Source organism: Enoplosus armatus, chromosome 8 (genome assembly GCF_043641665.1).
Source record: "Enoplosus armatus isolate fEnoArm2 chromosome 8, fEnoArm2.hap1, whole genome shotgun sequence".
Lineage (NCBI taxonomy): Eukaryota > Metazoa > Chordata > Actinopteri > Centrarchiformes > Enoplosidae > Enoplosus > Enoplosus armatus.
In genome coordinates, this window is record NC_092187.1 from 9537096 (window position 1) to 9553037 (window position 15942).

The 15942-nt window shown below is 42.2% G+C and overlaps 1 protein-coding gene across 2 annotated transcripts in view; it reads right to left on the bottom strand.

Annotated features, from left to right (window-relative positions):
* Positions 1 to 3802: 3802 nt before the first annotated feature.
* kazna (kazrin, periplakin interacting protein a) overlaps positions 3803 to 15942 on the bottom strand; it is a 103288-nt gene continuing 91148 nt past the window's right edge. Inside the window, exons 7-11 of one of the 2 annotated variants that reach the window (XM_070910078.1) lie at positions 9024 to 9160; positions 8314 to 8484; positions 6589 to 6778; positions 4938 to 5093; positions 3803 to 4582 (exon numbers count right to left, since the gene is read on the bottom strand). In XM_070910078.1, coding sequence (XP_070766179.1) covers positions 4401 to 4582; positions 4938 to 5093; positions 6589 to 6778; positions 8314 to 8484; positions 9024 to 9160 — 836 coding nt within the window. In that variant the 3' untranslated portion in view covers positions 3803 to 4400. The remainder of the gene's footprint in view (positions 4583 to 4937; positions 5094 to 6588; positions 6779 to 8313; positions 8485 to 9023; positions 9161 to 15942) is intronic. The other variant, XM_070910079.1, reaches the window with a different exon arrangement.

Sequence of the window (15942 nt, forward strand, 5' to 3'; positions counted from 1 at the left end):
AATAAACAGGTTTCTACTAAACTCAACTTCAGCAATTCATCTCAAGCTGGATGCTTTTATGTGCCCTTCTAAGAGCAATGCATAAAATGAGGGCTGAACTGAACTACACTTCTAAGTGCCCTTCTGAGACCAATTCATATTAAGCTGAATAAATTTGCTCTTTGGACAGAAATGCAATCTTGTCCAGATACAAGATCGGTTTTTCACTCCGCAGAGAGTGCTAACAAAGGCATGACATATTAAGAACTGCAGCACTGACTCTCTGACATCCAGTTGAAAGCCAAACTGTTGGAGACTGGACTCTCTGTGACCTGAGAGTGAGGTCCTCCAGTGGGGCTGACCCTCTTGTGCCTTTTTTAAAAGCCGCTCAAAGTGCAGCGAGTCAGCAGAACATCTGACAGCTATGTGGTTGTATTACTGCGAAGAATTTGGTGCCGTTTATCTGAGGCCACGAGTGTTTGGTGTGTTTTGTAAACACTAGGATGGATCATTAATCCTTTTGTACAGAGAGAACGGCAGTATGTACCCTTCGCATGAGACACACGAGTCTGTGTTGTGTAAACAATCAGTGCTTAAACGTGCCCTTCAATAGCTGGTGTCATGGATGTTATTGCTACAGTACAGCAGCGTTTCTGATGTTGTGTCACACTCAAGATGAGGAATGGATTAGCAGGTAGTGTTGTGTACCAAGATGCACATGACACATTTGTTAGAAGTTGGACATCTTCCAGATTTTGTAACAAAAAAAGTTTTACAATTGAACAGATCAACAGTCTGGACAATTTGAAATAAATCATTACACCCTAAGGTGGCCAGCGAGTGATGTACCTAGTATACTGTACATAGTAGCTAGAGAGTAAAGTACCTTAAAGGAATAGATCCATATGTTGGTAAATGTGCTTATTCGCTTTCTTGCCGAGAGATGAGAAGATCGATAATATGAAGCTACAGCCTGTCTGTTTCCAGTCTTTGTGCTAAGCTAATCGACCGCTGGCTGTAATTTCGTATTTAGCTCACAGACATTGAAGTGGTATCAACTCTCGACAAGAAAGCAAATAAGTGTATTTTCCAAAATGTAAAACTATTCCTTTAAGGGCTACATTCAAGTGGTTATTATTATTGTTTAAAAGCTCCAGGAAGAGTTCAGGAGGATGTTGTTGGAGTAATATCAATAAACAAGAAAAAACACTTGCTCTTGCCCCCGAAAGCATATCTGTATATACACAATATATAAATATATATAGACAGATATGCTTTTGGGTAGCACACAATTGTTTTCAGATGTTTTGCATCAGATCTGGATTCAACTTGAAGAAGTGCTAAATTCCAAGGTCATTTTGTGATGATGTCTGAGAGTTAGAAGACATCTGCAAACACAGTTTGCAACCCAGCACAGCTCACTTTTCTAAAGCAATTGGGACTGGTGTACCTTGGTCTCACTGAGTCTGATTGATTACTTCATGGGTCACTTCACTGTGTTGAGAGTCCGGTGGAGGTGAGACAAGAGGGGTCAGTGTTAGAGGTCAGGGGTCAAATCAAAGCAGAACATTATTGACACCATGTGCTGACACGCATGACTTCTCGTTCCAACAATCTGACATGGCTTCCTTTCCCCTCTCCTCTATTTTTTTCTGATTATTGATTTCAATATCTGCAGGAGGAAGAGGAAGAAATGCTTTTCAGTGTGAATGAGGAGTTAGAAATTGTATAAGAGAGGAAAGGAGGCCATGTGGAAGCTTTTGGGATGCAGTCCTCTCACAGATGGACTTGCAGGGCTGAGGGAGGCTAACGCATATGTTAAAAATGGCAGGCCCCCCAGCATAAAGGGACGGATCAGGATTAGAGCCATACCACGGAAAAATGAACACATACACACACAAACATTAACACAGGGAAAGAGAGGACAGCCACATGGAAATTCAACGTTATTTATTTTATTTTAAAATAATCTTATTTTTCTCATTTAGTTCTTTTGAGCGTAATTTTGTTGCCATGCCTTTAAAAAGTTCGCTACTATCCACTTCTAAACATCTCAGGACCTCGAAATAGAAGTCCTCCACTGAGGCCTACATCTTTGACTTTAAATAAAACTCTTTCATAATAATATTAATTTGATTTCTGTAATGCTATCTCATTTACAAAAAGAAAAATGTTTGTGGAAAATAAAAAACAAAACCAAAACAAAAGAGGCCGTGGCTCAAAACATAAAAGAGTACAATACGATATGTTTCTTCCCCCCCATCAGCAGAGGATCATAAAGGTTGTTTAAATGAAAAAATAAAAATATCCTAGATTTCCATACATTTCATTAAAATGTTTAATGAAATAAAACTAGTTGAGGTGTTGTTCTTATACATACACTGTAATACATGGTGACTGATTTCTGAATTACCTTTGTGATTCACGTCTAAATCCAATATCTGCCAGCCCAAATGTAGGCTGAGCTAAGGGTTAAACGATAATCCCCTCACTGCTTACATGGACGCTCTTTTTGACAAGCACTGTGGTTAAATACAGCTCCAAATGTAATCTGTGACTCCATAGTGTTTCAGAAGAGACTGACAAATACCCAGTGTTAGTTTAATATCAGGGAGAGAGAAAAGATTTCCTGGGGGTGGCAGTGCAGACTCCGGCTCAATCCAATGAAAGGAAGGAAATAATCCAATGTCTGTAGTTATTCTTTTGCTTGAAGAAGCTCTATTAACCTTTGGCACAAAGTTAATTGCTTTTTTCAGCAATTGCCTGAACTCTGCATCTGAATTTTTGTCTGGCGAGTTCATGGGGTCATGAGAGAAGGTATGCATTTGCTTCAGTTGGATTAGCCTGCTTAAATCTGATTTTTAACCTCCTGAGTTGGCACTTGTTATTGTTATAACAGTTCATTTCATTTCTGCTCCACGCTCAGACCTCTAAATTAAAGTTCTGATTTTCCGGCCAAATAACCGTCAGTTAAATATCTACTACGTTAGTATAATTGATGTTTATACTATCACTTATTTTGTGATAATACCCTTCTTTTTTTAGACTAACTCTTCCCAGAATAATTTTACTCTCCCACCAGCCCTTTTAACTATTAAGATACAGCTACAAGCTACTGTAAGATCCTACAGAAATAAAATGGCACAAAGCCTCATGAATAAGTGGAATAATTATTTAATCATTTAAAGTGTAGCGCTGGATTTTTCTTTGTCACTGTTGACCTTTAATATTTCAAATGTAATTTTGCCTAAAGAGCCTTGTAGGTGCAGATTAAAACGTTCTATCTTTAGTTTGGGATGTTAAGCTCTTGAACATTAATCAGAACGTTTTCTGAATAACAAATGATATTTGAAATGGAGGAAATCATGAATAAACATCATGAAATCAGCAACTGACCTCTCTTTTTTTTTTTTTTTTTTTTCAAACAGACAGTTTATCACCCCCTTGACAACATACCCAGAGAAAGACATTTCTGTTTAGTAGGGTTTTGTTCAACATGCATTTGGGGGACTGGGACTATGTGCATGCATGTCACACATGTATCTTCTATCAGAACAGATAGAATACACATTTCTTACATTTCCTGTTTGGCTTCATGTTGCCGTGGAACAAACTGTTCTGCATAGAAAGTTCATTCCTCGCTTAGCGGCGTCTTTGAAGTGTCATTTGAGCAAACATCAAGGAGTGCACAGTTTTCTTGGCAGTTGAGGGATGTGTTGTACAACCAAATTAGGGGTGGATTTGAGGAGTCTGCATGTTGCCTACAGGAAACAGTTCATCATCATGGCAGTGTGAGTGGGGGGGGGGGGTGGGGGGGGGGGTGGACCAAGCAGGACAATAAACAGGGAGGAGTTTAAGTTAAAAAGGTAGTGAGAGGAGGGGAGTACATGTCAAAAATAACAAAAGGCATTCGGGACAAGGAGACATTTACACGCACAAAGTGCACATCAACTGTGTTATTTACAAGTACAGCAGTCCTTCAAGTTTCCAGTTGAGTGAAAACAAAAAGTCAAAATGTAAAGAACAATTAAAAGATCCAATAACACAGCCGTTTTGGAGGGCAGATACAATAGAACATATCCACATGGTCGCTGTGTCACACTGTCCACTCTATTTACAGGACTGTACATACATACAGGTGCAATTTGCTCGTTAAGGTTTGCACTTCTGCGAAGCAAGACGTGCCTCCGGCTTCTGACATGGCCTCTGACCATGGACGATGCACGCTCTCGCACTCTCACACACATACGTATGCATGCGTGTGAGACTGCACAGGCACACACACTATTATATCTGTACACACTCGCATCAAACACACGTCCATCCTCTGTCACACACGCACGCGCGTGCTTCAACACAATGCTGTCTTCTGATAATTGCCACAAAGGCTCTCCAGGTGGTTTCGCTCGGACATGTGTGCTTTACCAGTCTGCATCTTCCTCTATGTAATAATCAGGCGTTGAAGTACCATCAAACAAACCGGGGTCGAGGGATTTGCGCTGCTTTCCCCGCGCGAAGACACGCGACAGAGAGCCCAGCCCCATCTTCTCTTTCTTCTTCTTACGCTTCGCCTCCTCCAGATCTTCTAGGGACTGAAGGGGAGACAGGGAAAGAGAGAGCAGAGGGAGAAGAAGAAGATGAAGAGGTGGGCAAAGGAACAGAAAGATGCAAGAGCAGAGAAGTCAGTGAAGGGCTGAGAGTGGGCGATAAAGACCAGGAAGGGTAAAGATCACAACACAAAGGGGAAGTGACACTTGACATGCTGCCAAACATGCACTTATTCGACAACCACAACTGGTTTTCACATAAATTCAAGTCACAGCTGCAGAGTGAGTACACAACAGACTGCGTGGGGCGAACATGAATTCAGCCAGAACGATGGCGGAAGGGAACGAGAGCGGCCAGGGAGCAGGACAGTCGGCAGTTACTACAGAGGAGGTGATTACTTGGGAGGGTGCGGTGGTGGGCAGCTCTTACATTGCAGAGGGAGTGAGTCCGATGGCGCGGCGAGTTGATGTCGCTGGGCGTGGACGACCGGTCTCCCTCCATCGCCGAGGCATCGGAGATGATGGAGGGCTGACGCGAGTGGCACGGGCTCACCCGCACGGCAGCCACTAAACGGGACAAGAGGGAGAAGAGAAAAGGCTTGTTTTCTTTGGGGTGTGTTTGGGCACCAATATTAGTGAATGTGATTCTTCTCAACAATTCCACACTATAAAAATATATTTTAAAAAGTCCCTGACCAGAAAGCCTGAAAATGATTTGCAATCATCTGCAGTTGCTAAGCAACAGTGAAAACAGCTTCACAGAGGTTGAGCGAGTGTGTGTTCACCGGTGAGACTGATACATACAGTACAACCAATTGCACAGCAATTTGGGGGTTCGTGACACGTTTCCCCTGTTTTTTTGTTTTTTTTTGTCTTCGTCTGCTTCTTCCTCCAGATGTCCCCAATTAGTCAGCAACCCGTTTGAACCCGTGGCTGCCCTTTAAAACAAGCTCTAGGAGGATCAAGATCAATCCTACTCCGGTGGAAGCAGGGCTAATTTGTGTAGAACTTTCTCTTCAGGCTGGGAGGTGCCAGTAGTCCAGTTACTTTTGGATAAACCTCTCAGGCTGACGGCTTCTGTGTGGTTGGCCCAGACACTTGGATGACATTTAACTTTCAAGAGCGAATTCTGAGGGGGGAGATTATAACTATAATGTTAACTCCAGATCATTTTATATTTGTCTTTTGTACGTTGTTTATCTAATTTACCACTACTACTACACTACAAAACAACTCCTCATTTTATATTGGGATGATCAACGATTGGCTAGCTGCATTTCTGCACTGGAAGAGAGGACACAGTTCTATTTTCCAGGAGTACAAAGAGTAACAAAAGTCAAAGCGGGTGAGCTTTTCAAGGGCAGGTTAACAGTGTTTTGAATTGGGAAAACGGGAGTCAATGACAATGGTTGATAGTTTGGCTTGACATGGATTTCAGCAGCAAATGTCTGCCTGTAGGGCGAGCCATGGTTCACATAAGTAGTCACCAAGAATGTTGTTTCCCCTCCTTCGTCTGTGGTGTATGTCTGCACAAGTTAATTCAACTGTGAACCTACAGTAGCAAGTGTTAGCAAGTGTAAAGTAGAAACAGGATCCAAAAAATAAAGAATTACAAAGTCAGGTGAAAAATGTAGACAACTAATGTGAAAAGTTTCCCGTAGAACTGTAGCAGGGTTACTGTAAATGCAAGTTACTGCAACATCACAGACAAAATTTAGGAATTCCATTTATTCCTCATTTAAAAAAAGACAGAAACAATATTTAACACGCAACTGATCCTCAGCTGCCACCATTCTCATATACAGAGGAAACATTTGTTTGCGGCAAAAAGACAAACAGAAGCTGTAAAGCCAAAAAAATGTTCACTGTGCATGAAATGTCACGACCGGAGCATCATCGGTGGCAAACAATGTGGTCATACTGAGCAGACGGCAGGAGTGAACGTGTGTGAAGCAGGTTTACATGAGCATGCAGAGGGTGAATTATGGCAAAAACCACCTCGCGTGAGTCCACTCATGTGCGGGGTGAGGCTGTTGCGGCATGTGCGCTCACGTTGGCCTACCTTGTCTGTCAGTGGGATGCCCCGTGTGGACATAGAGGGTCTGCTGACTCTGTCTGATGGCAGCAGTCAGGGGAAGGTCAGCCTGCATCACCCACTCCTGGTTGTTGCCGTTGACAACCGTTTCCGTGGGCATGGCCAGAGAGTGACGCTTGGGAACGTCCTTGGTCAGGGTGGCTAGTGACTGTTTGGCCTTAAGAAGGTGGACAGACAGATGCAATCAGCCAGGAAGCAAACCCACAACAAGCAACAATCCTGGAGAGAAATGTTACGCTTCTTTTCGCTGTTTCTGGGTTGTTTTTGAGTGAGTTGGTGTTTTTCTTTCACTGTTACCGTTGTTTTTATTTATGCATATGTCATATGTGTGCGGACATGTACATGTGTTATGTATCCAGAGTCTCTGAGTGCATGCGGACATGAGTTCTCCCCTGGGCTCCTCATGTTGTTGTCGTCTCATGAAAAATGCAGCTGTATTCATGCTCGTCGTCTGTTGTGTGAAATCTCTCGTTACCACTCCTGAGAGTGCAGAGGAAAGGAAAAAAAGGACAGAATATCTGGAGGAGGATGTTTGCTTCCTTCTGAGGGTGGAAGTTAGGCAAGGGTGGGGTGTGTATAAATGGAGGAACTGGAAATAATGAAGCTTTTCTAAGTTTAATGAATACATTTGCTCTGGACACAGCACGATTCACCACCTTTTAGCAGGAACAACAATGAGCTGCTGGGAAATGTGTTTGTGCTTGTGTATTTTGTGTCAGTCAAAAGTTTTTTTCCCCCTTTGTGAGTATGTTTTCTGATTAGCCTCGACGTGTGGGTGTTTTACAAATGCTTGAAATCTTGTTATTGTGCAAATCTTATCATCATGCCAGGCGACGGCAGGCGGCAAATCAACAACGACACAATCAGTTTCATTGCAATCATCTCTACCTACCAGCGGTCAAACGATTATCAATCATAGCCTTTCACATGCAAAACAGAATACAATCACAAACCTTTGGAGTAATCATTAGTTGTCAGAACACTAAGCATTGTTTCCCTCAATTAGGCCTAAAACACATTCAGATCAATCACAGTGGGGATCCGTGGGATCACTGATGTTAGGACCACTGGGATCAGTCAGGGTCGGCTGAGGGTTAGTCATAAAAACGTGCAGCTGAGGAGGGGCTTTCCAAAAAAACGACAATTAGGTCACAAGTAGGAGAGATTTCCAGGGAGTGGGAGGATCAAGAAAGGTAAAACATTTTAAGCTGGGGGCCCATCTTACCGCCATGACCCTAGGAGAGTAGTCCCTGTCCGCAACCCGCTCAAACACCCGGTACTCCATTCTCTGATTGACACAGTTACTCATCTGGGGGGTTGGAGACATGAGGGATGGCTATACTGTACATTCAAAGGCTTTCTGGGTTTTATTACATTCAATATACTCAAAATAGTGCATAGTGACAGTAATGAAACGTATAATTTATGCTTTCTTATTTGTATCTGCGTGTACTGCTATCGTCTTTTCTTTTTTCTTGTCAGTGGTTTCAAAACATGTGACGGACATGTTTGAGCCTTGATAACTGTACTTTGGTTCAGTTCAGTATGCATCTAGTGTCCGTCTTTCTTTCCATTATACTGGCTTTTTTATTGGAGCTTTTCAAAGCTCTTCATTATACACAAAGATGCATACTAAACCTGGTGAAAATCAAATTTTACAATGGCAAACGCTAGTCTGTCTTCCAGTCTCACCATGGCCAGTTCAGCCTCAAGCTCCTTGATGCGGTTCTCCTTGAGGTCGAGCTGGGAGCGCAGAATCCCCGTGTGCTCCGTGGCCTCCTTGGTCTGCCGCCGCAGGTCCCACTTCTCTCTCTCCAGCAGGTCCTTCTCTTTGGCCAGTGCCTTCACCGCATCCTCGCTCTCCTAGGAGACACAGAGATCCTGATGGATTGGTTCACATATCAAGCGTGCCTTTGGAGAGTAAACTGTCTGAGTCAAACCTGCTAAATAATGGCACTGAACCAAAACATTTTCTTTTTTAAAAAGAGGGGGTCTAAATTGCTAATGCTAAATACACATAGATGACATTAAGGCTTAAACAATCATTTGCTTGACTGACAGGTAACACACTTTCTTAAACCTGCTGCATATGTAACGTCACAGACACTACGACATGTTCTTTTGCTGTCTGTGCATGGAAATGACAAGCAATACACCATCTTACCAAGAGAAACATAGGTAGTAATACAAACATCCTCAGTCACTGAAGTTACAGATGCAGTGAGTGGAACAATTTGTCTTTACACTTTACACCGAGAAACAACTCATTATGTTTGCCTAACAGGCCTCTTTTTGTGCATCCAACCAACACACGTACAAAAGAAGAAGAGACTCTTTTTATGTGTGTTTTTTGTGCATGCACTTCTGTGCGACTATATATGGTCAGAGCGCAGGTGCCATACTTTTCTGTGCTGCTCATAGTTGCGTATGAAGTCGCGGAGCTGCTCCTCTCGGCTCTCCAGTGTGGCATAAAGCTGCTGCATCTGGTTCACCAGGTCTGCCTTCTCCGCCTTCAGGCGCTTACGGTCCGACTTCATGGCTACAAGGAAGGATGAGAGAGGGAGAGGGGTTGTTAGTTAGCATCAGAGACCCAGCAACATTTGATTGTGCATGTGTTGGTGTGTGTATGCCATCAACAGTATTTGTTGTCCATGAAAAAGCATATGTTTACATGTAAAGGAGAAAATAACAACGGGCTAAGTATTGGTGGTGTCAGAACTGTGTAAAATAGTAAAATATGTTACTTTATGTATATCTATAGCCGCAGAGCTATACGCACAGCATGATAAATGCTGCCTTCCTTTGTTGGTTTTCAAAACAATCGCACATACAAGACATATTAACTGCATGAATGTAAATAAAAAGTGAAATCACTTTAAAGGTGTCACATATACAGAGCAGGCTTTGAGGTGATTCATGTACAGTATTTCTTTTTTAAGGTCAGTACAGTTCCAGATTGTGGCAGCTTCTTCATGAAGAATAACAAAGCACTTTCAGACGTGAACCATTTTAAGTAAAAACATTAAATACACCTGCCGCTGCTGGTCTAACGTGGCGTTGTTGATAAAGGGGTGAATCACACATGAACCCTCTTGTCAATCTGCTGCTGGATTTGCTAGAGGCTGGGTCTCTCTTTTCATCTATCTCTCTGCCACACACTCTCTCTAATCCTCTGGCACCTCACCCACGCATCGTGATAAAGAATATGGTTCAGTGTGGTTATTCAGAGAGAGGCTCTAATTTTCTCAAAGACAACATATCCTTTTTTTCTCTCCTCTGCATCTGCCTCGTCTCCTGCTTTCTCTTGATTTTCCCTCCCTCTTCATGTGAGGGCTGTTTTCCAGACATCTGCTTGAAGCCGAGTTTCCCTCCAGCTATCTTTCCTAACTGACAATATATGCTTTACTTACATTTTATGCATTCTCACTGTGTCTGTCCACCTTCGTCACTTTGACATCTATTTCCTGGCAGCGCAGCAGCTCTGACGGTTGGATATTTCACAACATCACACAGTTCTCTGTTTTCTTCTTGATGCTTGTTATCATGTGTTCACCTTTCTTTTACCCCTCCCCCTTCCTGAGCCAGCTGTGTGTCATTAATTAACTTATATCACGGCCTTGTTAATTGCTTGACATTCACAAGTTGTGTCTGGGGAGCATGCTCAGGCAAGTGGAATGGAAGTGCAGTTTACAAGGACAGATTCACCCCGTCGTTTCCTCTCCTTCATTTTTCTCTTGTCACCCTTTCATATCTCTCCCTTTCACCCGCCCTGCAGAGGTGGAATCCCCGAGCACAAGGGATACTCAAGCCAAACTAGCCTGCAAACGGAGACGACAAGAAACGACCCTCATTGGCCAAGAGAAACAGGAAACCTCCCAGCACCTGCCTTAGGAAGTGAAATCAAAGCCGTCTTTGAGACGAGCCAAAAACGCTGCTGCTGCTGCCTCACATCCTGCACCTGTGACCGCTTGGCAACATCAACCCTTCCTGGTGTCGGATACAAGAAAGCACTCACTGTGACTCTCGGTAAAAAGGGTCTATTCACATTCGCAAATCATGTTAACACTATTACTTACCATGTATGAACACTTTTAATGAACAAAGATGGACCTGGGGCTCGTTGCAGTTACTTTACACTGAAGAACCTCGGCGAGATGGGGAAAGCACTAGCACGTCTCCTTCTGCTGACAGCCATATTAATGACTAACATCCACTGTGGCTCAGTCCAAGCCTCCAAGAATTATTACCCAGTGAAACAAGAGGGAACCACCGGGGAACTGTACAGAGCTGAAGCTAATGTGTGTTGAGCTGGAGGAGGAGGAAGACACTGCTATTGGAGAGGCTTCAATTTAATAGTCTTTTCATGGAGAGATGATATCTATGCGAGCGCCTATCTTCTTTCTTGTATTGTATGAATATATTTTGTTTCTGAGTATTTGTGTACCTTTTAGATTATATCTAACATCCATCTATGTCTAAAATGTGCATCAGTGGTTGTCTGGTTGTCGCCAGCCTAGTAAAAAGAAGAGCAGATCAAGGCTCACACAAGACAAACATTCACCATCAAAAGTCCAAGCCACTGTTCCCACTGCCCAGCGTTACAAACAAACACACCTACCTGTATCACGCTCTCCTGACACATTCTCTAAAATCTGCACACGTGTTTTTTAGCTCATCACACGAAGGCTATTCTGCTACCAAAGCCCTTGTGCTTTAAAGTAGTTTAATGTGAGTATCTACCACTGTAGTGGGCTAAAAGCCTTTGTCTGCTGGGCTCTTCTGTGACGCTTTGCTACTGGAGGGCTTAGATTGCCTGCAATGAGTGGGCCCACTCATAAGCTACTAAACAGGAACACTGTCTCTGACTCCTCAGGGACTTCCTACAGGCTGGAGCCACTCTTTTGGAAATACACATTTTTTTCTCTTTATTTCTGAGAGTTAGATGAGAAGACTGGCACCTCTCACATATGATAAATACGAAGCTACAGCCAGCAGCCAGTTGGGAAGTTTCTGGAGCTAGAAACTGGAGCTTTCTGGAGTTTTTTCTGTCTTTATGCTAAGCTAAGCTGGCTCCAGCTTTATATTTAGCGTACATATATGAGAGTGGTATCAATCGTCTCATCTAACTCCGGCGATAAAGTGAATAACCATATTTCCCAAAACATTTCCTTTAAATAAATAAATAAATCTATAGGCTAAATAGATAGAGAGAAACATACATATATGCTGCATATATGGTATAGATAAAGATAAACAATTAATGATTGGATGTATGGTGGTCAGGATAGCAAAGGATTGGCTAGGGAACATGGCAGGCTGGTAACTAATTGAGTAGTATGATTTAGTTTTTTATTTTAATCTTTTTGTTTGTTTGGCCAGGGTTGTGAGTGTTATGCTTCCTCTTAGTAGTATTAGTGATATGTGATTGTATGAACAGCAGAGGATCCGTTAAAGGTTGATTATACTGCAGGAGGAGACATTTCTTGTATGTTTTCATCCTTTTTTTCCTGCTGTGAAAACATGTCGTCACAGGAATCCCTTTTGTAAGTGACATGAACTCAAGCTGACCAGAGCTGCTGTTGTTTGTGAAGAAGCAAACTACAAACTATTTACAGCTACCTTTCAAGGATACGGGAGGTCATTGCTTGATATTTTTGGTGGACTATCACTTTAAAACACTACATGAATATATTACATTTTATATTACAGGCTGGGAAAATCAAGGGTCACATGTTATTCAGCTCCACGAAAAGACTTTCTGATGATCCTTGATTGTAAAGAAACAAAATCAACCTCAGCCATCTCATTCACTGCCCATCTCTGTGGTGGTACACTTTTCACATCCCACTCACTGCCTCTCTCTGGTTAAATAACAACCTGCATCACCTGATGTTCCCAATCTATTACGTTACAAATACAACAAGATCCCAGCCATGATTTCAGCTAAATAACATGAATAAATACATGACAAGAGAGTACGGCAACAATATAAGGGTCTTCGAGGAATTAATAGCATATGCAATTTATATGCATTTCAATGAATTACATATTGTGTTTTAGCAAAGACTGCTATATAAGGTAGTTCAGTTTACCTGCCACAAACAGGATCATAAAGATAGACTCACTTATCAGCACCCCCCCAGAAAATGATATTCTTCCCATTAATGAATGAAATCACTCCACACTGACACTACTCCATAAACTTCAGTCCTAAAGAGAAAGGACAGGCTTTTAGTCGGCTCTTAACATAATTATTTGGGGAGAGAACAAAAGAGACATCGGCTCATTGGAGGGAGTCCAGTGTTCACGGTTTGGGATTTTAAATCTGTCAGCTGAATAATGAAGTAGGAGCCTCAGAGCTGCACAGTGAGCTCACCTCCTCACTTCCTCAGTAAAAACCCATGGGTTCTGTGACGCTGATATCTGCATTGGTACTGTTTAACAGTCCTTACTGTGGAGCAGGCCAGGTTACTATTATCAGACTTCTTTGCAGACACGTTAATTAAAATTAATGAATGGTTTATCATGAATCCACAAACCTCAGCAATGACACTTGGTTTACCTATAAGTTAGCCATTAAATACAGATCAAATGATGCTTGCTAATAGGTGATCTGGAGGTGTGTGTGTGTGTGTGTGTGTGAATGAGAGTGTGTACAAACTATTTAAAACAGCAGAGCTGACACATCGGGGAATCAAAGGGAGAATCATACTTTGATCCCATAACAGCACCTCATTACTCACCTCTCTGTCTTCACTCCAGGATCCAAAACAAAATTAACAGGCGGCTGTAAAGGGCTGAGCCTTATTGTTCAGATGCAAGCTATGTAACACCACTGTAACAGCTGAGCGCAGAGAGTAGGTCAGCTGCGCCGTAGAAGCTGATGCAATGGAGCTGCAGGATGTCTAAGTGAGGTATACACTTGATTACCATTTGGGTAAACCCGTGTTCTCACCGTCCAATTTCAATGGACTGAGGTGCAAATTGAATAGCAAAAACCATCCTCATTACCTGTAATGATGAAGGTGCTGCCAGCAAAAACGCACCGGCCCACAGTGATTTTCCCAGGTTTCCAAAATTCAATTGGAGTTTAAAAGAAAAACAAACAAAGCCTTGCTTTGTTCAAAAATGAAAGACATCACTAAAACACTACAATTACTTTAATGTTATCAGGTTAAGCAGCCTGATGAGATTTGGCAGCATTCAGTTGTGTGTGTGTGTGTGTGTCTGTCTGTGTATGTGTGTATTGGTGTTTAAGGAAGAGGCCTTGTAGTCAAGGACAGAGCTGCTTTTTGAGTATGGTGTAGCGTGAAATGACACTAAACAGTGCAGGCAGACTGTGCTTTGATGATACATAGCTGTCTGCTGCTTTCATATGAGCTCTGGATTGACTGGGAGTCCCTCAGTGATAGTAATTAGCCAAAGCGGAAATAGCTAATTAAAAACAGCAGAGAGGGCCAGCTATACTTTGAAAATTCATTAAACACAACTTTGATAAGACAGTCCAAATAAGAGTCGGGTAAGCCCATAAACACCTTTTGACAGTCCAGCGCTTTATTTTCTCATTGTACCTTCACTTTAGGCTTTGGAGATTGCCTACCAGTTTTACTTCATTGGCATTTGTGTACTTTAAGGTAGGGGGGATGAAATGACTCCAAGCAGCAGCTACAGGGTTGGATCGAGTGCCCACAGGCTTCATAACAAAACCTACAATTGTGAGAGGTTGGCAATTATCCACGATTACAATTATAGTGCTCACAGGCTAATGTCTGGCACACAGTGGGAACTCAGGCCGTAACACTGAAACGGTGTGGGCATCACACCAAACAAAAGCAGTGAGGGGAGACACAGGAGGAGACAGCGAGGGAGAAAATGAAGAATAACTGGAGAGAAAACACACTGAAAAGAAGTGTTCCTCTCCGCGTTCTCCATTTTGTATTCATAGGCACCCGAAAATCTGCATGTAATTTAGCTGCAAACCGTCTGAACCGAGGTAGGAGTGGCAACACAGTTTCTGTGAACCTTTCCCAAAGTAAACAGGTATTATCTCAAGCGGCAGAGAGCAAAGGAGGGGATGATGCATTTGGTTCACGCTACTTCATCGCTCCAGCCTTTTGCTTTTTTTTTTTCTTCAAATAAATAAATAAAAACTAAAAGAACACAAAGCTACTCTGCTCCACGATAATTGTTGGTAGCACTTCAATAAAACCCCCCCAGGGTGCTTAAGTTCTCCGAACATTGCTCTCATTCTTCGAGGAAAACACTTTGCCAGAGCATCTGGTGGGGATGTTCACAATATGCCTGCCTTGTGAAAACGGAGGGAAATCAAATAGAGTCGACATCTTGCCTCCAATCAATTGGCAGCATACGGAAATTGCTGTAGTTAATGAGGTATTCTCAAGAACATTTGGCCTATGTATTTTTTTTTTTCACTTTAAACCCCAACTATTTTCAACTCCAACAACTAATGAGTATTTCTTTTTGCTGTACTACAAACCCTACAAACACAAAAACTAACCAGACAAAAGATGTTGAGGGCTTCAGGATCTAATGTTCCAGGTATAACCAGGTATCTGTTTCTCTTGGGAGTGATCCAGTATAAACAAGACTTGGACTTGTGGTCCTGGGAATGATCCCACAACAACACCTAACAAAACAACCCTGCATATGCGTTGAATCTAATATCTTTCAAGTAGTTAAATATGCCCTGTAATAGTAATGTAATATTCATCCAAATTTGCGTAAGGCAATAAAACCGAAATGTAATTTCATGAAGGAACAAATGAACAAACTCACAACTATATTGAGATATACTAAAGGCCTCAGTATGCTTCAAATAAAGTGCCTTGTTCAACAGCATCTGGGCATCTTTCAAAGGGAATTTTTGTGGTTTTCCTAAACTAAACAGATCACACTTAAATCAGGAATTAGCCAATTGTGCAGAGGTGTTCAAGTAAACTGTAAATATTGCTGGGGACAAAGCCAAAATTCACTGGCTGCTACTCACCACATAAAACAGTACAAGAGCAAAAAGCTAGCTAATACTGTTGCTGGCCTTTCATAGCTGTCTTAGAAAATAGTATCTTTGGAGTCTGAGCAAGCTGCAGTGTCAGTGTGTGGAGTGTGACAGCCGTGGACTAACAAAAGAGCTGGGAACCAGCTACTGCTGTACAGGCCAAGTCATGTGGAAAATAACAATAAAAAATATAAATTATTCAGAAATCTTGCTGCTTTCACCACTGAATGCAAATGTATATGTTTTTCACGGGTCACTCTCTGGCCAAAAGCTCTACTTGAGCATCGACTTCTGCTCTATTGCTT